The sequence below is a fragment of the Momordica charantia genome (assembly GCF_013281855.1).
Source record: "Momordica charantia cultivar OHB3-1 chromosome 3 unlocalized genomic scaffold, Mcharantia_2.0 BLBB01000003.1, whole genome shotgun sequence".
NCBI lineage: Eukaryota > Viridiplantae > Streptophyta > Magnoliopsida > Cucurbitales > Cucurbitaceae > Momordica > Momordica charantia.
The window spans coordinates 23,662,075-23,683,427 of NW_028275161.1; the positions used below are offsets into that span (position 1 = coordinate 23,662,075).

The 21,353-nt window shown below is 34.0% G+C and overlaps 3 protein-coding genes and 2 long non-coding RNA genes across 6 annotated transcripts; 3 read left to right on the plus strand and 2 right to left on the minus strand.

The window, feature by feature from the left end:
- Nucleotides 1–109: 109 nt before the first annotated feature.
- On the plus strand, nucleotides 110–3,960 carry LOC111008953 (ankyrin repeat protein). Its single transcript, XM_022281836.2, has 6 exons — nucleotides 110–391; nucleotides 491–561; nucleotides 2,573–2,621; nucleotides 2,732–2,838; nucleotides 3,303–3,385; nucleotides 3,503–3,960. Exons 1-6 carry the CDS (start codon nucleotides 343–345, stop codon nucleotides 3,723–3,725), a joined length of 582 nt encoding a protein of 193 aa, XP_022137528.1. The 5' UTR covers nucleotides 110–342; the 3' UTR covers nucleotides 3,726–3,960.
- Nucleotides 3,961–4,319: 359 nt separating this feature from the next.
- LOC111009094 (UPF0426 protein At1g28150, chloroplastic) lies at nucleotides 4,320–6,923 on the plus strand. Its single transcript, XM_022282047.2, has 3 exons — nucleotides 4,320–4,538; nucleotides 4,634–4,804; nucleotides 6,584–6,923. Exons 1-3 carry the CDS (start codon nucleotides 4,494–4,496, stop codon nucleotides 6,761–6,763), a joined length of 396 nt encoding a protein of 131 aa, XP_022137739.1. The 5' UTR covers nucleotides 4,320–4,493; the 3' UTR covers nucleotides 6,764–6,923.
- Nucleotides 6,924–10,461: 3,538 nt separating this feature from the next.
- Nucleotides 10,462–11,178, minus strand: LOC148212608 (uncharacterized). The gene is made up of 3 exons (XR_015789610.1): nucleotides 11,108–11,178; nucleotides 10,885–11,016; nucleotides 10,462–10,806 (listed from the first exon to the last, which is right to left on the minus strand). It is a non-coding gene; the product is annotated as an uncharacterized LOC148212608 (long non-coding RNA).
- Nucleotides 11,179–12,467: 1,289 nt separating this feature from the next.
- LOC148212609 (uncharacterized) lies at nucleotides 12,468–13,180 on the minus strand. The gene is made up of 3 exons (XR_015789948.1): nucleotides 13,113–13,180; nucleotides 12,890–13,021; nucleotides 12,468–12,809 (listed from the first exon to the last, which is right to left on the minus strand). It is a non-coding gene; the product is annotated as an uncharacterized LOC148212609 (long non-coding RNA).
- Nucleotides 13,181–17,938: 4,758 nt separating this feature from the next.
- Nucleotides 17,939–21,158, plus strand: LOC111008920 (uncharacterized). 2 transcript variants are annotated; one of them, XM_022281797.2, is made up of 3 exons: nucleotides 17,939–20,561; nucleotides 20,639–20,722; nucleotides 20,849–21,158. In XM_022281797.2, the coding sequence occupies exons 1-3, from the start codon at nucleotides 20,346–20,348 to the stop codon at nucleotides 21,047–21,049; spliced, it is 501 nt and encodes a 166-aa protein (XP_022137489.1). In that variant the 5' UTR covers nucleotides 17,939–20,345; the 3' UTR covers nucleotides 21,050–21,158. The 2 variants fall into 2 exon arrangements, with proteins under 2 accessions (XP_022137489.1, XP_022137488.1); XM_022281796.2 differs by having other exon boundaries at nucleotides 18,625–20,561; nucleotides 20,639–20,770.
- The last annotated feature ends 195 nt before the right edge of the window (nucleotides 21,159–21,353 follow it).

The following is a 21,353-nucleotide window of genomic DNA, read 5'->3' on the forward strand; positions in this document are numbered from 1 at the left end:
TATTGAAAATTATTTAAAATAAAAGGTTAAATGGCTAATAGGGCAAGTAAATTCTGAATATATATATCCATTAGGCATGGCCCTTAAGAGAAAAAAGGCCGATAATTTGTGGGCAGAGGCACAGGGCTTTGAGCCCAAATCCAAATTACCCTTCCATTACCATTCCAGAAGAATCGTTGCTCCCTGCTTCTCTCTCACACAAACGCAAGTGTTTCTGCTTTCTGCTTGTTTGGTTCGCTGGTCAATCTCACACAGAACCAGGGGCGACGAGGGAGGGAGCTTGGTCTGGGGTTTCCTTTGGATTTCTGGTTTCCGAGGGAAGTATAAACGATTCTCGTAGCAATGGCTGGAAAAGAAGTTCGCGAATATACCAATCTTTCCGACCCAAAAGGTGTTCGCATGAAATTGTTTCGTTTGAGCTTTGATCCTTGTTTTCAATTTCTTTTGTTTTTTTCTGACCTGCCATTCCCATTGATGTGTACAATTACAGACAAGAAGTGGGGCAAAGGAAAGGATAAGATAGACGACGAAGATATCACGTTTCAACGAATGGTTGCGAAGGTTAGCGCAATTTTGCCTCAACCACCCTCTTTCAATTAGTTTAGGCCCTTTAGGGTATACTAAGTTTCCTATTATGTAATCACGGATCAGTTTATCAAGTTGACACTTCGAATTGGACTGGTCTATAGTCTATATTAATGTACAACTGTAGAATTTCTTATAGAAAAATTTGTAGGTATTTTGTTGCTTCAAAGAGAAAAAATGAAGGAAATCAACTCTTAAACTTGGAGAAATTCGTGTAGTGTAGGTGGAACGACGAAATTACGACTTGCAAATGATAATTGATTAATACTGGTAGATGGGTGTTTGATGCATTGTCTCAGATTTCTTCTTGGGATGTTTTAGACCTTTGCTTCCTTGCTTCTGTATTTTGTAGCACTTTCTACCTCTAACTTTGGCCTTCAAAAAACGGAAGTGTCAAATTTGTCTCTTCACGTTGGCCTTAGGGAATGGTCATGAGCATAATGCAAGAGGTAGGCCCCCAACACTCTGGTTGTAGAGAGAGAGAAAAAAGGCGGCAGAATAACACCATATTTGAAGTAGCATAGCAATACTGTAGTCTGTGATCAATTTTAACTGAGGAGGGTTCCATACTTATGATATGACCAACTTATGGAATCATAAGTGATTGTGTACTGCTCATTATTTTCATTTAAATTGGTCGAGTTTAGAATTTGTTTCAAAACTTTTGTTGCCACATTCTATTTGTCATATTCTACTCTCGGCTTATTTTGAGTCTGGATGGAGCTAGGTTAGGATAGGCAGATAGGAATTCTGGATAGGGCTGGCCCGCTTCTCTGAGCATCCAGCATTTCTTAAACCTGGAAGGTTTTAAAGCTAAAATGAGTCTTCATAGTATGAGTCTCATAATGGAACACAACTGTTGAAATTGTGTGGTGGAGCCAGCTTGTCACGTGAGGAATGAAGCTTAAATTTTCCATGTGCTTGCGAATGCACATGAGATTATTATTTCTAGCATCTAGAAATCCCAAATCCCAAATCCCAAATCTCATTTCCTATAAGTATGGGCAGAATGATCATACTGGTTATCACAAGAGCGACCTGGAGGTTGGTCTAGTGAAGTAGGTCCCCAAGTAATTGCTTCAGTGATCATTACAGAGATGTATATGGAATATTGGTATTTTTTTAATTTACCCTAGATCTTAAGACCTACAGGAGTCGTTTGAATTATATGTTTCAGACACATGAGTTTGACTTTATGGTGTTCTCGTTTGGTTTGTAGATTTTATCCCAAGCTACCAATTTGCTAATCCCATAGGTTGAAACAGTGAAATTATATTGGCTTATGAAACCAGCTTCTCATTCTACAAATTGACTTTTACAATTCTCAAAACTACAAATCGGACCCTTTGTACGGACACAAGTTTTTGAGACTTATTCCTAATAAGCTACACTATTTGAAGTTTCTCAACCCGTTTAACTCAGGGGAAAGTTCTTACGCTTCCTTCGAATGTATCATTCTCATAGTCACTATGAGATGTATAGTACTTCCATTGGTTAATTGTACCTCTTGTGCTTGTCATGAAATACACTTCATAAACAGTATCCTAATTTTTTTCCCTATCTCCTAGGGTTTTGAACCACATCTCTTTTTATGTTGAAATAATTGACCTTCCTATGCTGTTAGTGTTAACTGAAGCGACAGTTTTTAAAATTACCAAATACCCTGTAGATTCAGTTCTTATGTATTGTGAATATCCATCTATCAAAAAACACAGTAGTTTGTTTCTGGTTCCTTATGATCCATTTCTTCCTTTGAATTTCTTATCTAAAAAATTTCTTCCTTTGAATTGTTCCCAGCTTTGGTTATGTGGAAGTTTTCCGACATTTTCTCTTCATAATTTTTAATAGTGTAATACCTGTTATGCTTTAATGTTTTTCCAGCAGTCTTACGTTGCCTGTTCCTCTTGTGAAATCCTGAGGAAAGTTTTCTAATAACATGCCCTGGCAGGGATCTTGGCTTTTCTTACCGGGTGGCTGATACATGCAGATGCAAGAGGTTGCAGGAGAACGTGGAGGTTACCTTCATGGACGAGGCGGTAACTCCCTCTCTCTATCTGTCTGTTTTGTGTGTGCCCATGCCTTTCCCCTAACAAATCTTAATATTAGTCTTAGATTCTTAATGTTAACTTGAGTTTGGAGTTTGCAGCCTTGGACAGCGATGATCTGCTCTATCTCAAAGAGCAGATGGAAGCTGAGGAGGATGCAGAGCGCCTCCTTAGGCGCACTGAGAAACGAGCCTTTGCAGCATTCAAGATATCCTTTCTTGAAATGGAACTTAATTAAGAAAATTTAAAGATTCTGCTGTGTTGATTGCATTTAAAGTGTTAATATTTGTGTTTTCCTTTTTCCTTCTAAAAGATTCCCCCTTGAATCCTTTGATGCTTGTTTAACGTTATATCACAAATGTGCCAATTGCTGAAGGTTGAACTTTCTGGTTCCTGAACACTGCTGTTTAGGTTTTTCTGCAAAACGGTGTTATGTGTATCTTTCTACCCCCTATTCCCTATATATGAGTCATAAGAACTGGAAATGGAAAGTAATAAAGGATGAGAGAAGCGGGTGAGAAAAAGACTGCAATATCTTTCCCTCCCAGTTCCCTCTATGCTCTAACCAATGTTACAAAATAGTTTATTGTGTGCTTCCAGTCATATAATCATATAGTTAAAGAATCTCTCAATCTCTCATGTTGCTGTCTCGTTTCCTTAATAAATCAACACAAAGCTGCTAGTTTGGCAGATTCTGCTCCTGCATCTGTCCCTTTGGCGCTTCGTGTTGAGCCAAAGCCAAAGAGTGGAATCAGGTCTGGGTGTCTCTGAGCCACCTATTCTTTTACTCATTATCCTTGTTGTCTTCTGATATAGCAAGCTGGTTGCATGTTCCCTTTACTCATATTTGATCTATAATTTCTTAAATGCAGACAGCAAGATCTATTGAAAAGGGTAGTGGAAGTCAAACCTAAAAGGCCCAGAGTTTCAGGTCAAGGAGCTTTGTCAAATTCCAAGGTTGACGTTGACCATGAAAATGGGAAAGAGACCCCCTTATCAAAAACTAACAAAAGTGAAGGCGAAAAAGAAGCTGAAAATCCTGTCAAAAGTTTACTAGGTTTGGCATACGCTAGTTCTGATGATGAAGATGACTGAATGAATGAACGTCTGTAGGTTTTCATGTAAGATAGTTCAGAGTATAGTATTTATATATAATTTAGAAGTTTTGACGGGATACTCACTCGTTCTAAATTTTTGAAGACTGTAATTAACTTGTTGAGTTAATGAAATTAGTTCGTATTCCATTGAAATACTGATGAGAAGTGGATTTCAAGTTTGTAATGAATTCGAATGATGGTGGTACTGGCAGTGCAGGTTTTCCTAATCCTAACCAAGTTTGTAATGCATTCAAATTCTTTTTAACGATTTAACTTCGATTATGGTCTTTCTTTATATTGTTAAAAAGCTATGAAAATATTATACAATTTCAAACGTATCAGTATTGGAAATAGATGCCTAGTTTCATTATTATATGTAACGATATAGTAAACAGGAGTATGCTTTAAAGAAAAAAAAAGTAAATACGAATGGCATGTGACTATGATTTCATTCAAACGGGTAGGAATTCGAATCCACGACATTAAAAAAACCGGGTCGGACCGGACCGAGCATTGTGGTACTGGTAGCTGTGTTAAATGTTGATAAACAAAACAAAACCAGTACATGTGGTGGTTGTTTAAAATGTTTGGTCAATTGCGCGAAGAAAACAAGACGAAGAAAACAAGGCGAAGTGAACGAACAATTGGACCCATTACCAGAATCCTCCAATTGAGGGGAAATATCTCCATCCTCTTCTCCCACCTTTCAGTTACTCACACTCACAGCTCAGAATCAGGAGCATAGCATTAGCGTATTACATTACCAATGTCGGGTCTTCTTCTACATTCCTCTTCAGTCGCGAGCGTTCCGGTATTGCCATTGCCCACCTCTAATTTCTAACTGCTTTCGCTCTTTTCTGTTCTTCCTTTTTCTTCCCCTGATTTTATAATCTGATTCTATTCAAGTTTGGAGGAATTGGGAAATTGAACCAGGAGCGGAATCATAATTCAATTTTATCATCCAAGAAGTCCATGCGTGGCAGCTATCTCCGTCTCGGTTGCAACAATTCTAGAAATAGCGTCCGAGCATTTTTCTTCAATCCTGCAGAGGATCCTGTCCTCAAAGAAGCTCTTAAGGTATCCTAATAACTCTTACATGAAAAGCCCTTTGTTGGGTTTTGCTCTTCTTGAATTAAGGTGCTCCTCGATGCTGACTATTTGCAAAATACGAAGGGTATAATTGATTTCCCATGGTTTTCTCATTGCACATGAAGACTGAGATTATCTTTTTTACTTGTCTGCATTTTCGAGTACATCGAATATGGTCACATTTCTACTGGTGCGAGTTAAGACTAAGAGGGATGGATTTAAGATTTTTCAAGTCCAAATGAAACTATTAGAATTATGTAGGGCCATAGGTATTCAGGCTTACTGTACATGGCGGAATGGTTTCCTGGAATAGACATCCGAACCAGCGAGGGAACTATCAGATTTGGATAACGAGAACCGTGATGTATTTTTTCTCGCCTGCTGCTAACTTTTCTTTGTGATGTGTTGGCTAACATTACTCATTTTAAATTGAGAAACAAATTTGCCACTTTACTTTTGTCTGTGTATAGATCGATAACAAAGGGAAGATGTTTATTGTAAAGGAAGCCCAAATTAACTGTTCTGCTTCCATCTCTTTGGTGATGACTACATAATATAATTATCATTGAACAACCAAGCAGCTCTCATGATTTCACTGATCTGCTAGTCATAATCTTGAACTAACGGAGAAACGAATATGCCTTTGTGATCTGGGAGGTTAGTTGCTGAGGAAAATGTGAAAATATGTTTATTCTTTGTAGACTTCTAGTAATAGAAAACTTTACCCCACCCCTCCGTTTTGGGGGGTAGGGGGTGATGTTCACCTCAATGGAGATTTCGCCAAATTTGCATTCTCTCAACAAGAGATTGCATTTAGTGTTGCTTTCACAAATCCTCTAAATCAATATTTTTCATATTTATGAACCTATATTGCTTAACATACTGATGTACTGGAGAACCAGAATCCACGGAAGAAGACACTGATTAATAAGACTAAGTTGTATATATTGATTTCTCTGTTTCCTGCTTCCAAAATAACAGAGTCACGTATGCTTAGGGAACTGCTATACAAAATATAAAAGCTTCCTCTTCCACTTCCTCATACTATTCAAATGACTGGGAGTAAAGACTTGTCATCTTGCATCTGTCCCTGCTTAGTTTCCACCTAAAATTATTGGAATTCTGCCCATGATTGAAATTTATTATGTCTTTGGCTTTGAACGTCTTTTCCCCTTCCTCTACCACTCTCCCGTTAGCCGGAAACACTCCTGAGTGAATGCAAGAAGTCATTCCACTCCCTCTCTCCCATCCACAAGATTGACTCAAAGAAGCATGTAGTTCTGAACGGACTGATATGTCAGAACACAATTTTAATTATTTGGGTTTGGGAAATACTTTATTTTGTTGATTCACCCTCAGTGCTCAGTAAGATTGAAATTTGCTAGAAACTTATTGGCTTCTCGTTACTAAGATCCGTCATCTTCACCATGTCATGTTTGGTTTCACTCGTGAGGCTGCTATAAACAAGTGGAGACTGCTCAACCCAAAAGTGAGAATCACTTCATTATGCAAAATATATATTTATAACTAAATGGGCAATGGCAGGTCAAATACTTAACGTTGCTAGGACAGGATTGTTTGTTGGTTCCTTCTGGAATCTGGACTATAGCATTCTTCGTACGAAGTATAAATTCTTTAGATGTCAAAAACACTCTCATAATTTAAGCAACTGTTGTTTGCACTTGTGTCTGCTCTGCTGAATCTTTATGAAATGCTTGTGCTTTATATCAAACATTTTATCAAAGCAATCTCTGTTGGTGGCTGTAGGAGCCAGTTGCCTTCGCAGGTGGGCTATTTGCTGGACTGCTAAGGCTTGATTTGAACGAAGAACCACTAAAGGAATGGGTCAAGAGGACAGTCGAATCTGCTGGAATCACAGAAGAAGATGACACTCACACTCGAGCATCTGCAGCAGAGGATGGCCCAACTGAGATTGAGATTGAATGATGTCATGCCATGAATGATAATTGATAGTTGAAATTAAAATTTGTCAAGTGCTGATAAAATGATAATTGATATGAAGTAAGATTTGTCAGATATCAGTTAGTATTACTATGTTTCCCTTGAAGTGAAATTGAGCTGGTAGTTAAACCTTTCATAGCTCAAATACGTGTACTCCCTCTACAAGTGCTGTTCTCCATATTTCTTGATTTAAGGGGAAATACTTCATTAGTGTTTTTAGAGTGTTTCTAGTTATTTTTAAAAATTTTATAAATACTAGTCATAAAAAGTTTTGATTTGAACACAAATGTTTCCTATTTGAAAAAAAAAAAAAAACAGTTACGAATTATGGTTCGAATACAATCTTCTTTGTTTATTGGAGACTTTTTTTTTTTAAATATTCTTAGAAAACATCATTTTCTTTTTGCAAAGGAAAACACTATTTTCAATGCTAGTCTTTAATGCTCTCTTTGGCGTCTGAAATTGGGGAAATGATTCGTTTATTAGTTAATGCATGAGATTTCAGCTCACTCCATTTTAATAATAAATCTTTATCAAAGGGTACGAAATATCCTCCACTAGTATTAACGCCCACATCATCATTTGCTTGCCATGTCAGCTGACCAGATTTCGAGGTCAACAGAATTCACACCACTCTTCTTCTAGAATTTGTTATTTTCCTATTAATACTAAATCCATAGTACTCTATTCTCCTTTCAAAATTTACACCACTATTTGAATTTTATTGTTCTCTCACAACCTACAAGGTGATCTGAAAATCTTTACATTATGAGAAAATTATTCTTTCCTCTCCTCTCCTTAAAATCTATATCTACCCCTTTTGCTTTCAATAGTACCCATCTTTTAACTGCTTGCTTTTTAAGAATTTAGAGACATGTTTACAGTTACACAATATTTCAATTATACTAAACTGTATCCCGATTGTCAAAAATGTTTTAGAATATTACATAAGTTATGACGACTATAACAGTAGGATAGTCACAACACTTCAAAGCAAATCAATTCAAATATTTATTATAAAGTATAATCTACTTAAATACGCTTGCACTATGGACGATATGTATGAATACCTTTTTAAGCATCATTCGACGTTTGAGAATTAGCTCCCTGCAATGATCCTTCTCCACCATTATTCATCCTCCTTATAGTCTCTGGTAACTGAGTCAATTGAGCAATTGTTGATTTGAGTAGGCTTTGTTGCATAATAAAAAACTACCTAATCAAAGCATCACATAAAATCTAAATATATAAGTCCCCGATCATATAAACATCAAATTCAGATATATAAGCTTCATAATCCATGTCCAACATACAATTCAAATGACATAAAGCTCAGATCCAACATAGAACTTCAAGCTAGTAAGCTTAAACTCGTTCTCTTCTCAAATAGTTCAATCACAATATAATTTTAGTATGCTTTTCATATCATTTTCAAAATACACTTCAATTCTTAACTAAATTTTAAAAATTAACACAAACAAGTTTTGTAAACTAGTTTACTTGGTTTTCAAAATTAGGCTTACATTTTGAAAACGTTTTTAGAAAGTTCAATAACAATGATAAAAGAATATTATTGAATGTTAGTGTTGAATTACCACAAAAGCTAAAGTTCTAACCCAAAAAATTATGCCGAGGGACAAGAATAGCTTAGTGATCTCCTCATTGACATCACGTTAAATTTGGTCCCAACGGTTAAAATATTAGTCATCCATTTTCATTTCTCCAAAACCAATTCACCAACAAATTTTCTATTCAATACCGCACAGTTCACAAAAAGTTCAACTTCAACTTACTTCAACAACTTGATTCGACCCAACACACTTCTATGTCACAATCAGTACACAAACACCTCAATAATTCATTTCAAATCAAATCCATAAATGTCGATTTCAAAGAAAATGTAAAAGACATCCATAGTTTTGAAACAAACCTCACGGTACACGGCCAACTCACGGTGGTGATGCTATCAGCCGCGGGCACGGGTGGATAGCAACGACGAAACCCCACGGAGAAAAGGCAATACGAAGCAAACCTGAAATAAAAAATTATAAATAGTGTCATAAGCTTAATCGAACCGATTTTGGCAAAAGCATTCAATAAAGAATGAGAAGAATACATACCTTGGTGTAAGGTTGAGACGAAACAACCGGAACCATGGGGGAATGACGAAAAATACCAAAGACCACTGTAAGAGCGACGACGACGGCACGGCGAAGGAGCGGCGACAGCATGGGCGAACAAGCGGCGATGGCACGACGACCGAGCGACGATGGCAAGGATGAAGGACACTGGCGGCGAGGGTTTATGTTTTGGAAAATCAAAATCGCATATGAGGAAAGGGAGGGGATAGGGGGTTTTTAATTTAGACTTTCAGCGACACTGCCCAATAATGTGTCGCTGAAAGTATTTTCATCGACGACCCCCTCATGTGGTATCGTTACAAATAATTTTCAGCGACAACACTTTCAATGACGTGGACACACAGAAGTCGCTACAAAGATTATTCAATGACAACCGTAGTCAACGCGATGTCGTTGAAAACAGTTTCAGCGACGCAGAGAGACAAATGTCGCTTAAAGAACATTTTTAGTGACGCCGAATATTAAACGCGTCGCTGAAAAGGACTTTTAGCGACATATTTTGTATAATGTCACTAAAAATGTGCCGCAAAAACTCTAATTTCTTGTAGTGTATGTTTAACTATAATGAAGAGAGTCCTGTAAGATGTCCCTTCACGGTAGATATTATAAAATATGGGAGGCAAGACAAATATAATAAGTTATATCCATTAAAATCCAGGCAGTAAAAAAATTGTAACGGTACGAATACAATTGCTAACAGTGAGGTAGAATAAGCACATTAGAAGGAAACAAATAACTAATCCAGTACTCTAGAACTCCGAATGAGTGATTTATGAGGGGCTCATCTCTTATATATTGATGGGAAAGTAGAGACATTGATAGATATTATTTCATTAATGACTTGGAGATCGATCGGTAGCCTAAAATATTGTGGTTGGGTGATAGGAAAGGAGTTCCACTCGGCTTCAAGATAATAAAGCAAATCATCTCGAGAGGTAAGAATTCAAAGTATTTCCCTCTCGTTGGTTCTGTCATTCTTTCAGTGTGTCATATTCTTTCATATAATATATAGCTTGTTCTTTCTACCAAAGGGGGTCGATTTCATTAGTCTGCATCTTTACCGCATTATTATTTCTGCATATATATTCTTGTTCTTGATCTCCATCTTTCGAAAATGACTCCAGCATACATAATTTAAATAAACAACAACCACTTATCATTAAATTGGATGAAGACTAGGACAAATTCGTGGTCATTGTGCATTCTCTCATTTCAGCCTCATCGACGGGCCCGAGGCCTAAAGGCCGGTCCAGGCCCAGTTCAAGCCCTAACCCATTTCGACCAAATGAACCATCCATGATGGTCATCGTCTCTAGTGTTTTCCCTATGCAAATGCCCTCTTTTCTTTTTCTACCGTGCCACGTCTTTTTAACCGAATTACACAATAAAGTTGTATATTTCCATTATGCTAAGCTATATATAAATTGGCTTTAATACACCTGAAGGTTTACTTCATTCTCCAAAATATTTTAGAATATTACATGTATCATTTTCAACAGTGAAGTAGATATTAAGCATGGCATAACATTATATTGTTCAGTCATAGTATATTGAGCATAAGCATAAGTATTATATTGTTCATTCATAGAAGGAAACTGTTGAGTCTAAAACTAACAAAATCCAGTACCATGGAATACCATATTGATGGGAAGGTAGATGATAGACGATGTTATAAAACTATATTTCATAACACTCACTTCTTGGGTGATAGCCTACATAAAAGCACCTCTACTCCTTTTATACCATCAAACACGTGAGCCTGAAATATTGTGGTTGGATGGTCGGGGAAGTTCCACTTGGCTTTGCCGTGAACGTAAGATAATAAAGCAAACCGGCCACAATCGAAGCATTCACCTTCACGTATTCTACAACCTCAAAACTCGTATCCTACACCCAAAGAACAAAACATTTTATCATAACTATCACATCAACTTTAGAAGGAGAAGCACAGATCTAATACATTACATTTTGCTCATTGTACTGTTCAATGGCTAAGTTTCCAGCTCGAACAATGTCTTTCTTCCATGGTTCTAAATAGAGCAAAGGATCAATTCTACCGAATGCATAAGAGTTGGGAAAATACGGAACATCAAAACCCTGCATTGAATTAAATGGGAGGGTTATAATTATTACATCCAATAAAAAGAAGGAAACAAGAAAAATGGCGGGAAGATTTTCAAATAAAAACCTCGCTCTCTCCAACTGCATCGTAATATTGTTTAAACTCTTCCTCAGTCATCTCATCCTCACTTCCATCTTAGACTTTGTACGTCCGATATCTTTAAAACTATCACCTTTCTATTTAGTTTTTTTTTTTGGTACATTATTTTATTCTCTCTTTAGGTTGTGAGTGACAAATTATAAGTAGAATGTTGCGTATTTAACCAAATATTATTAAGTTTGCTTTTGTTGTAAAAGAAATAGAGGATCTTAGCCCAAAATAAGATTATGAGAAAAAATAACTCACATTCCAAAGCAAAGAGAGGAACTAAGGCCAGTAACCCATATGTGTGTGGTGTGGCCATGTCAACCCTATATGGAATCCACACAAACATTAATTAGCTTTTTTTCTCTCCTTAGATTAGAAAAATAATGATGTTGCGAAGTTGTTATTGATTATAATTTATCCGAGAAATACATAGTAATTATTAATTCATGAGCTAGATGACCATCATGAAGTTTAAACTCATTCTCTGATTAACCTTAACTCCTTTGGACGAATTTTCTGTCTCCCTCTTAGTTATTATACACTCTCATGGTCATATACCATAACTATAGATTGCAAGGAGAATTTAACACAACAATTCTATTGGCCACTAACGAAATTTTAACTCCAGAGACCTTTTAGAAGTATTTTCTAAACATTAGGAACCGAACTATTAGTTTTTTAGACGAACCAAATAAAAACCTTTTCTCGAACTCAAAGATCAAAATGTATTCCTTAATATTACAATTGGGGGGAGAATGTATTCTCAGTTTCTACCCAGCATGACATAATTATGTTTATAATCTCTCACACAATGTCAATATATCAACGTGAAGCAAGGTAGCTTTGTGTAAAAGATAACATATATAAATAAACTTTTTGAAGGCTCAGGGCCAAAGATATATAAATCAACGTTATCATCGTCTCTAGAGTTTTCCCTATGCAGATGCCCTCTGCCACGTCTATTTAACCGAATACTTTTTAGGAATTTGAAGGCAGCTCTAAAATTACACAATAAAGTTGTATATTTCAATTATGCTAAGCTATATATAAATTGGCTTTAATACCCCTGAATCGATACCCCTGAAGGTTTACTTCATTCTCAAAAATATTTTAGAATATTACATATATCATTTTCCATAAGTTTAACTATGATAGGGATCTAAGTTTAAGAAGTCCCTTCATAGTAGATATTTTAAAATATGCGTGATACAAATTATATCCATTCAAATCCTAGCATGAGAAAAACTATAACAGTATGAATGCAACCTTATCAACATCTGTATCAACAGTGAAGTAGATTTTAAGCATGACATAACATTAATTGTTCAGTCATAGTATATTGAGCATAAGCATAACTATTATATTGTTCATTCATAGAAGGAAACCATTGAGTCTAAAAACAACAAAATCCAGTACCATGGAACACAATATTGATGGGAGGGTAGATGGTAGACGATATTATAAAACTATATTTCATTAACACTCACTTCTTGGGGAGTGATAGCCTACATAAAAGCACCTCTACTTCTTTTATACCATCAAACACTTGAGCCTGAAATGCTGTAGTTGGATGGTCGGGGGGAGTTCCACTTGGCTTTGCCGTGAACGTAAGAAAATAAAGCAAACCGGCCACAATCGAAGCATTCACCTTCACGTATTCTACAACCTCAAAACTTGTATCCTACGCACAAAGAACAAAACATTTTATCATAACTGTCACATAAACTTTAGAAGGAGAAGCACAGATCTCTAATACATTACATTTTGCTCATTGTACTGTTCAATGGCTAAGTTTCCAGCTCGAACAATGTCTTTCTTCCATGGTTCTAAATAGAGCAAAGGATCAATTCTACCGAATGCATAAGAGTTGGGAAAATACGGAACATCAAAACCCTGCATTGAATTAAATGGGAGGGTTATAATTATTACATCCAATAAAAAGAAGGAAACAAGAAAAATGGCGGGAAGATTTTCAAATAAAAACCTCGCTCTCTCCAACTGCATCGTAATATTGTTTAACTCCGGAGAAAACCCTAGCTAATCCAAATTTCTTCGCTTTGTGTGAACGCTGATTGGCTCAAGCCCTTGTCTTCTAAAGTGGATCCTTTTAATAGAAGAAATTAAAAATAAAAATATATAATATACTATTTTCTTTTTCTTTTTTAGCGAAGGAATGTAATTTACAACTTTTTCTTGGTACAATTGAGTTCGGACTAACGAGCCCATCGGAATAAAACATATTATATACGTATATATCTTTTTTTCTAAGGTACACATAGAATTTTTATGAGTGGAACACTAAGAAATGTGGCCCCAAGCCTAGATACCCTTTTTTTTATTTTTCTAAAATAAGTGTGTGTTGACTATTTATGGTAGCTTTTATGGTCAATATTTGATAGTTCATATTTGTGAATTACTTTATATAATAAAGTTAGATTTCATTTTAGCCCACACTATTATGTACTTCTTTTTTATGTTTATATATGAATAGAAAATGGCAAAATAGGGCGGACGAGGCAAGTTTGCATATGACAATAACATGCACTTCAAATACTTATGAATGTGTTTGTCCATGGGTCAAAGCGAGCATACCAACGATAATTGACATATACCTTCGACCACGAGGGGTTGTAAGTAAAGTACCATAAATACACGAAATCTCTCTCAAAAATCAATTTTACAAAATTCTAAAAAAGTCAATTTATTTACAAACAATGAGAATTTGTTGTATTTGTAGATTTTTTTTAAAACTCATAAATTATTCTCGTGCATTTCCATAATGTTGGAAAAGGTAAGGTTCTTTTTATGGATTTTATGGATTCCATAAATACATTAAATTTCTATTAAAATGTATTTCAATAATTTTGCATAAAACAATCAAAACGATTAGATTGCTATTTCCAACCTTAAAAATGATTTAAAATTGAAGTGTGTTAATCCAGGAAATTAAACAACATATCTTATCGATGGCATGGCATGGCAAAGTCATGTTGTGTATTAAATTAAACATCCTTTTTCTTTATTTGAGAACTATATATTAAATTAAACAACCCTAAAGATGCAGGGACATGGGACCAAAGATCAGCCAACCGCATGCTAATTTTCTGATACTATACTATATAGGTGAAAATAATCATCAAAATTTGCCAGGCTATCCGATTTCACAGCAGACAAATTTCCCTCATTTGGAGTCAAACATAGCTGCCTTATTTACTGTATCCTTGAATATCTGCCAGTCAAAATCCGCCACAGATTCTTTTTTTTTTTTTCTTTTTACCGTTCGATGTGATTTGTTATCTGCCATTTTTTTGCTTAAATGATCATGTTTAGACTAAGAAAACTTAGAAATAATACGTAAAAACGGCAGCAAACGTACACAGCAACTCTGTAGCAATCTCTGATTGGAAGCAGTCTTCTTTTGCTTCATTGATGAAACAGCTGTATTTCTTGGCGAACATTTTAGCAACCTGCATGCAGCAGCAGCTCAATTAGGAGATCTCCGATTGGCCATAAGAGGAAACATATTTAAATTAAAGATAGTATCTTTAATTTAAAAAAAAATAAATAAAAGTCCCTGCAAATTTCAAGAAACCCTAATACTACATTTTGCTACTTTTGTGCAACTGTACATGGCACCTACATATGTATATGGACACTGAATTTTACCTTATTTACAAAATCATATCTTTTGCCAGCTGATATGTCACGGGATCTCATTTGTTTACCAATTGGCAATCATCACTTTTTTTTTTCTAGTAGTATTTATCTCAATTTAATAATTCCGATTTGGTTTTAAACTTTTTGTAATTATTCCATAAATTTATATAAAAGAATTTTCATTAAAAAATTTATTAATTATTTAAAAAGGATTTGGAATCTGTTTCGAAAACTAAAAAACGTACTCTATATTATATAATATATAATATTGATATAAAATATGTGATGAAATGAACCTGAAATACAAAAATATGACAGACCGTATTCGAAGCAAACAATGCACGACAAGAACAAAATTGGAAAAAGGTTATTTCACTTTCTGTATTTCAGTTTTCGATGAATACAGGTTTCTACAGTGGTGAAATTTATGTACCTCAAATTAGGGTTTCTAGAGAGAGAAACCACAAGAATCGTAAAGTATTCTTGGTACACGTGTTGACTACCTAATGGTGTTAAATAATAAAAGAAAAACAGATTTTTGTTAGTGGAGAATTCTACAAGTGCTGAGGTGTCCATCGTTAGACTATTGTAGCTGTGCATTTGCGTCATTTTAAACCTTCTGTTGTTATTACATGCAAACTTGTCTCGTCTGATCCATTTGCCGTTGTAAAGCACTATTCATAATCATATATAAACATAAAAAAGTACATAATTGTGCTCTAAAATGAAATCTAACCCTTATTATATAAAATAATTCACAAATACTAACTATCAGACATTGAGGATAAAAGCACCATACATAATCCATTTACACTTAATTTAAAAAGTAAAAAAAAAAAAAAGAGGGTATTTTAGCTTCGGGTACCATTTCTTAGTATTCCATTCCACTCATAAAAATCCTCTTTGTATGTCTGTAAAAAGAAAAAAAATAAAGAAAAAGACAAAAATGTGTGTTATCCTGATGGAGTATCAGTTGTACTACATAAAATTGTAAATTACATTCCCTCAGAAAAAAGAAGGTATATTTATATATTATTAAGTTTTTAATTTCTTCTATTAAAATTTTAAAAGGATCCGACTATAAGAAGACACAGGTCTTCAGCGAATCAGCCGTTGATTTCTCCCATTTCTCAAGAGGTAACCATTCGACACCTTCCCCTCTCTTCCTTAGATCCTTCCAAATGTTAAGAAGCTATGCGATGAGGAGAGGGATTTCTTTTTTTGCTGATAGTAATCGGCTTCTTAATATTTGAAAGGAAAAGATATATGAGAAAGAGAGTTTTCTTGCAAGTTTCTTAGTTCTTCAAAACAAAACAAGATACGTTTTTCATCTCTATCATATCTGTAATTGATTATCGATTTTAGCAATGGCTGGGTTGAATCAGATTGTTGGTATCCAGCCTGACGTTGGTTTAGTCTGTTTGCTTATTGATTTAGTGTATGTGGCATATTCCATTTAATTTCCAAAAGCACCTTCGGAGCATAATTAGAAGTGTGCATTAATCAATAGTCAGTGGTTCCACTCCCTGCAATAAACAATTCTTCTTCTTTGTTTATTTGTTTATGAACCCATCTGGTTTTCTTCATTATCTGCATTCTCGTTCTTCTTGTTATTTATTTATTTTTTTCTTTTCTTTGTTCCTATAACAACCTATTGCTTCTCAATTTCCATTGCTTCATTTCACTTATGTAGCTTTGTCTTCTTGTACTTATTATGTTTATGAATAGTTTTTTGTTGCATTTTAGTAATGATCATGATAATAATGTCTGCCTTTTTGTAATTTAATTTGTTACTAAAATGTACTGACAACTGATTTTATTGTTTGATTGTTGTAAATGTAATGGTTCTAACGAATTTCTATATAATTAAAATAGTGGTGGTTATGAAATAATTAATTAATAAATTTAATTCTATACCATTCTCAATTATTATAAAAATGACATTTATGTAATTTACTTAAAATTAAGAAAGATATTATGTTCTAATATTTTTTTTTTTCTAGAATCGTTCCATATTAATATAGTATAGATGTATCCATTAGCTACTCTCCAAAATTTGCTTTTTGAGGAGTGATTCTCAGTCATATAATAATATTAGTCCAACTTAATAATTAACCGTAGTTTTTTTTTTGTCATACATGGAGAAATTTAGTCTTCCGTCTATATAATATTTGAAAATTTTGAGCTGAAACAAAAACATTTTGTGTTTTCAAATCAAATAAATAATTTCATCTACGATTCATTCGAACAAAAAAAGCCCGGCTAGGTACTGACCATGCCAGGCCGTGGAAATAAAAAGAAAAGGAGTTTTTGGATGAAATAAAAGAGGTGCTTTATTTTTATTTATTTATAAATATATATTTTTGTAATCATATTGGTATTATTTATATATTAGGATTCGAGATATCTCTTCTTTTGAACCCTTACTTTATCCTTTATCTAGTTTATCTAAATAGAATTTCTCATAAAAGTTTTTATCGATTTTATAGATATCCATCGATATATCTAGATAATTATATATATCGAGATAATTAATTATGTATATAATTATATATCTATATAGTAAGGCTAGATAAAGATAATAAAGAGATATAAAGAAAGGCTTTTTTCAAGCCTTCATTTTCGATTTTTATCCAATGTATCATAGTAATTATCCTTTGGTATTTTTTTTCCTCTTATTTTTTTTATCTTTTTACATATTGTTAATTTTCTATTTTTAGTTATATATGAACAAAATGGAAACTGATTAATTTTATTGACTGAAAATTGTAGCTACAAGCATTTGACTGGCAGTGTACTTACCCGGTTCTATACCAAGGACACTGTAGTGAGTATTTTATATATGCATTTTTTTCGTAGTACTTAATCTCCTCCTTTGTATTTTTTATCTCAAACAAATTTGAAACACTTTCTCTAATCATATAATTTTTGGAAAAGTTTTTAATTAATATTAATTTAATTTGTGAAATGATTATTTAAATTGAATTAGAATGAATATGATGTATTTTAAATTTATAAAAAAACAATATTTACAATATTATATTTATAAAAAAACAGCATTAGTAACATTAGATTACATGATGATCCAAGTCCTAATCGATGGTACATTATTCAATTAGATTGTTGCTTGACAATCACCGCAGCAGTTGCGGTGTAAAACATCAAAATTCGAAAAAAAAAATCAAAATTTGGTCCAAGCAGCGCCTAACAATTTATTGATTGTGTTGAACCTAATCCACTAGCTGACAAAGTTGATATTAATTATTTCTTAACCACTAGCTGATGTTAATTATTTCTTAACCATCAATAAAGCTTTCAATTGAATAATAACGAATCGAATAACAAGAGAAAAATACCTATTTATGGGAAAAAAAGATTTGCAGTCTTCCTTTTTTTCCTTAAAAGGGTATTTCTTTTCTCTTGCTATTTAATTTCATTCACTATTATTCAATTGAAAGCTTTATTGATGGTTAAGAGATAACATCGTGAATATCAACTTTGTCAGTTAGGTTGAACACAATCAATAAATTGTTAACGGGTTGTTTGGACCAAATTTTGATTTTTTTTCGAATTTTGATGTTGTACATCGATTCAACAGCAACTGCTGCGATGATTGTCCAGCAACAATCTAATTGAAAAAATGTACCATCGATTAGGACTTTGATCATAATGTTATCTCATGACGCTAATGCTGTTTTTTTTATTAATATAGTAATGTAAATATTGTTCTTTTATAAATTTAAGATACATCATATTCATCATAATTCAATTTAAATAATCGTTTCACAAATTAAATTAATATTAATTAAAAACTTTTCCAAAATTATATGATTGTAGAAAGTATTTCAATTTTTTCTGAGATATAAAAAATACAAGGGATGAGATAAAGTACTATGAAAAAAATGCATATATAAAATACTCACTACAGTGTCCTTGATATCGAATCGGGGTAAGTACACCGCATCCCTGCCAAATGCTTATAGATACAATTTTTCAGTCAATAAAATTAATCAGTTTCCATTTTGTTCATGTATAACTAAAAATAGAAATTAACAATATGTAAAAAGATAAATAAAACAAGAGGAAAAGAAAAATACCTTTATTTTTAGGACACGATAAGTAGCTCAAAATTTTCAAATACTATATAGACGGAAGACTAAATTTCTCCATGTATAACAAAAAAACTACGGTTAAGTATTAAGTTGACTATTATTGTTATATGACTAAGAATCACTAACCAAAGAGCAAATTTTGGAGAGTAGCTAATGGATACTTCTATACTAGGGAACGATTTTAGAAAAAAAAATGTAGACCATAATATTTTTCTTAATTCTAAAGTAAATTACATAAATGTCATTTTTATAATAATTGAGAATCGAATAAAATTAAATTTATTAATTAATTATTTCATAACCGCCACTATTTTAATTATGCCCTCGACTTTTTCTTCCAGAGCCACAAACTTATTTTGTGGTTGCTCGGGAACTTCGACTCGTGGGACGTCAGGCAGCTCTTCTAGACGTTTTGGGTTTAGTCGGCTCGTCTCGCCCTCAACTCCTCCTGATAGGGAGTCATCCATGTTCAGCCTCCTCCTCGGATGACAGTCGTCATCACTGGAGTCATGTTGCTCGGGTGTATAGTTTGTATCGTTTCCCACAAACGGTGCCAATTGTTGATACTTGGATTTTATTCTTCCCGGTTTTCTCCAAAATGCGCACCAAACTCGATGATCAAGGGACCGGATACCTGCAAAACCGAGCAACCCTAAACCGGATAGCTAGAAGCATTTGCTTAATTAGGGTTGCTCGGTTTTGCAGGTAGGTTGGTTCCTTCCCTCTATTTTCCATCCTTTCATCGTTTTATCTTCGTTCCTTAACCATGAGTTGATTTCTCTCATTCTCCCTAAAATTTTCTTGGGGTTTCTTTTTTTTTTCTTTCTCCCCTCTCTTATTATTATTTTTTTTTCTTCTAATTACTATTATTCTCTCTCCTCGTTACTCACTCCAAAAAGCAATAAATTAAAATCTATTTATAAAATAAATAAATTACCTAGAGAGCGAGAGAGAACGAGAAAGAGCTGAAAAAATTAGATAAATCTCAATATTCTCTTGTAAAAGGGCTCCATAGCCCAAAAATCCTTATAATTAAATCTGGTAATTGAGTCGGGATTATGCAAATATTGTAAGAACTATTTTTCTTTTTTAGAAAATTATCAGCGGTTGAAAAACTTTCCAGGAATCGAAATCTAAAAAGTTGATTTTTTTTTCGTATTAAATTCAAATTGAAAAGATGAGAGATTGGTGGAGAAAACGAAAAAGAATTTTGCTTTAAAAAAACGGGGGGTAAAAAATTCCAATAGAATTATGAGACGGTCAAACATCCGAATTTCCCTAAAGAAAACTACCCAGCCTAAAAACCCAAAACCAAAAGGAAAACTCTCTCACTGAAGCATCCTCCCTCTTCTGTTATTTCTTCTTGGCATCCTCCCTCTTGCAACCCACAGCCTTGCTCTCTCGCCAAACCCGTTACCCTAACCTAGAGGCTTGTAGGGTGGTTTTTGATGGCTTCCTCACCCGAATCCGATGAATATAAATATCTATTTGATTCCGATGGATATGATGAACATAAGATGAATGAGAAAGAGGTCTCCTCTGACTTATCTGTACCTGCGAACAACAATTATCTCTATGATTCTGATGGATATTATGATGATGGTGTTCGTGAGATGAATGAAGAAGAGGTTAACAGATACTATAAGGCCATACAAGAAAGCGAGGTTTTGTTTTTCGATTAATTTCTCTTTTGTATTATTCATAATTTTCGTTTCAATCCATTAAAAATTTCCATATGCAGGGTTTTGATGTACCTTCCTTCCCTGGAACATATGCTTTTGCTATTATTTCGCCCTTGCCCTTGATTAACCTGATCTCCGAAGAGGTTCGAGAATGTGCAGGACAAGCTATTAAACATTACAACAATGAAAATGTATCCTGCTCTTTTTCCTGTCTTGCCATTTTTTTTTCCTTATTAACTTGATAGTTTGATCATGTTTCGTGTAATTAGGGTGCGAGTTTTGAATTTGTGAAGATGTTGAAAGCAAATAGTCAAGCTGCATTGGGGGAATTGTTTTTCCTCACCTTTCAAGTCAAGCAAACGGGAGCACCACCGGATTCTCCCACCACAACGCTCCAAGCACGAGTGCTGGCTGGTATTTCTCCCGATGATTTTGACGTACAACTGTGCAGGCCAGAACCCACTAATTGACCACTACCAACAATCTATCTATCATATGTCTACATATTTCAGTATTTTATCCTTAAACACTATCCTAAAACCATGATTATATATGATTATTTGTTGCTTTTATGTTAAAGTTATTGTAGACCCTAAATTTGTTTGGTATTCTCTTTTATTTTGTTTATTTAATTTATTTGTAATTTTGACTCCTAGTAATTTTAACTAATTAATCTAATAAAAATGTTTAAAATTTTTCAATACATAAACATAAATATTAAGAAAACTAAAGATTTGGAACTGAACATTCTCAAGTTCTTCGTAGATTACAATT

What these genes read in the sequence shown, in the direction of transcription:
- LOC111008953 (XM_022281836.2), top strand. Translation starts at nt 343, where the DNA reads ATGGCTGGAAAAGAAGTTCGCGAATATACCAATCTTTCCGACCCAAAA. An exon ending in GAGCCTTTGCAGCATTCAAG is followed by an intron (nt 2,839 to 3,302) that starts ATATCCTTTCTT and finishes ATAAATCAACAC; the next exon opens with AAAGCTGCTAGTTTGGCAGA. An exon ending in AAGCCAAAGAGTGGAATCAG is followed by an intron (nt 3,386 to 3,502) that starts GTCTGGGTGTCT and finishes TCTTAAATGCAG; the next exon opens with ACAGCAAGATCTATTGAAAA.
- LOC111009094 (XM_022282047.2), top strand. Translation starts at nt 4,494, where the DNA reads ATGTCGGGTCTTCTTCTACATTCCTCTTCAGTCGCGAGCGTTCCG. An exon ending in CTTCAGTCGCGAGCGTTCCG is followed by an intron (nt 4,539 to 4,633) that starts GTATTGCCATTG and finishes ATTCTATTCAAG; the next exon opens with TTTGGAGGAATTGGGAAATT. An exon ending in TCCTCAAAGAAGCTCTTAAG is followed by an intron (nt 4,805 to 6,583) that starts GTATCCTAATAA and finishes TGGTGGCTGTAG; the next exon opens with GAGCCAGTTGCCTTCGCAGG.
- LOC111008920 (XM_022281796.2), top strand. Translation starts at nt 20,346, where the DNA reads ATGGCTTCCTCACCCGAATCCGATGAATATAAATATCTATTTGATTCC. An exon ending in AGGCCATACAAGAAAGCGAG is followed by an intron (nt 20,562 to 20,638) that starts GTTTTGTTTTTC and finishes TTCCATATGCAG; the next exon opens with GGTTTTGATGTACCTTCCTT. An exon ending in AACATTACAACAATGAAAAT is followed by an intron (nt 20,771 to 20,848) that starts GTATCCTGCTCT and finishes TCGTGTAATTAG; the next exon opens with GGTGCGAGTTTTGAATTTGT.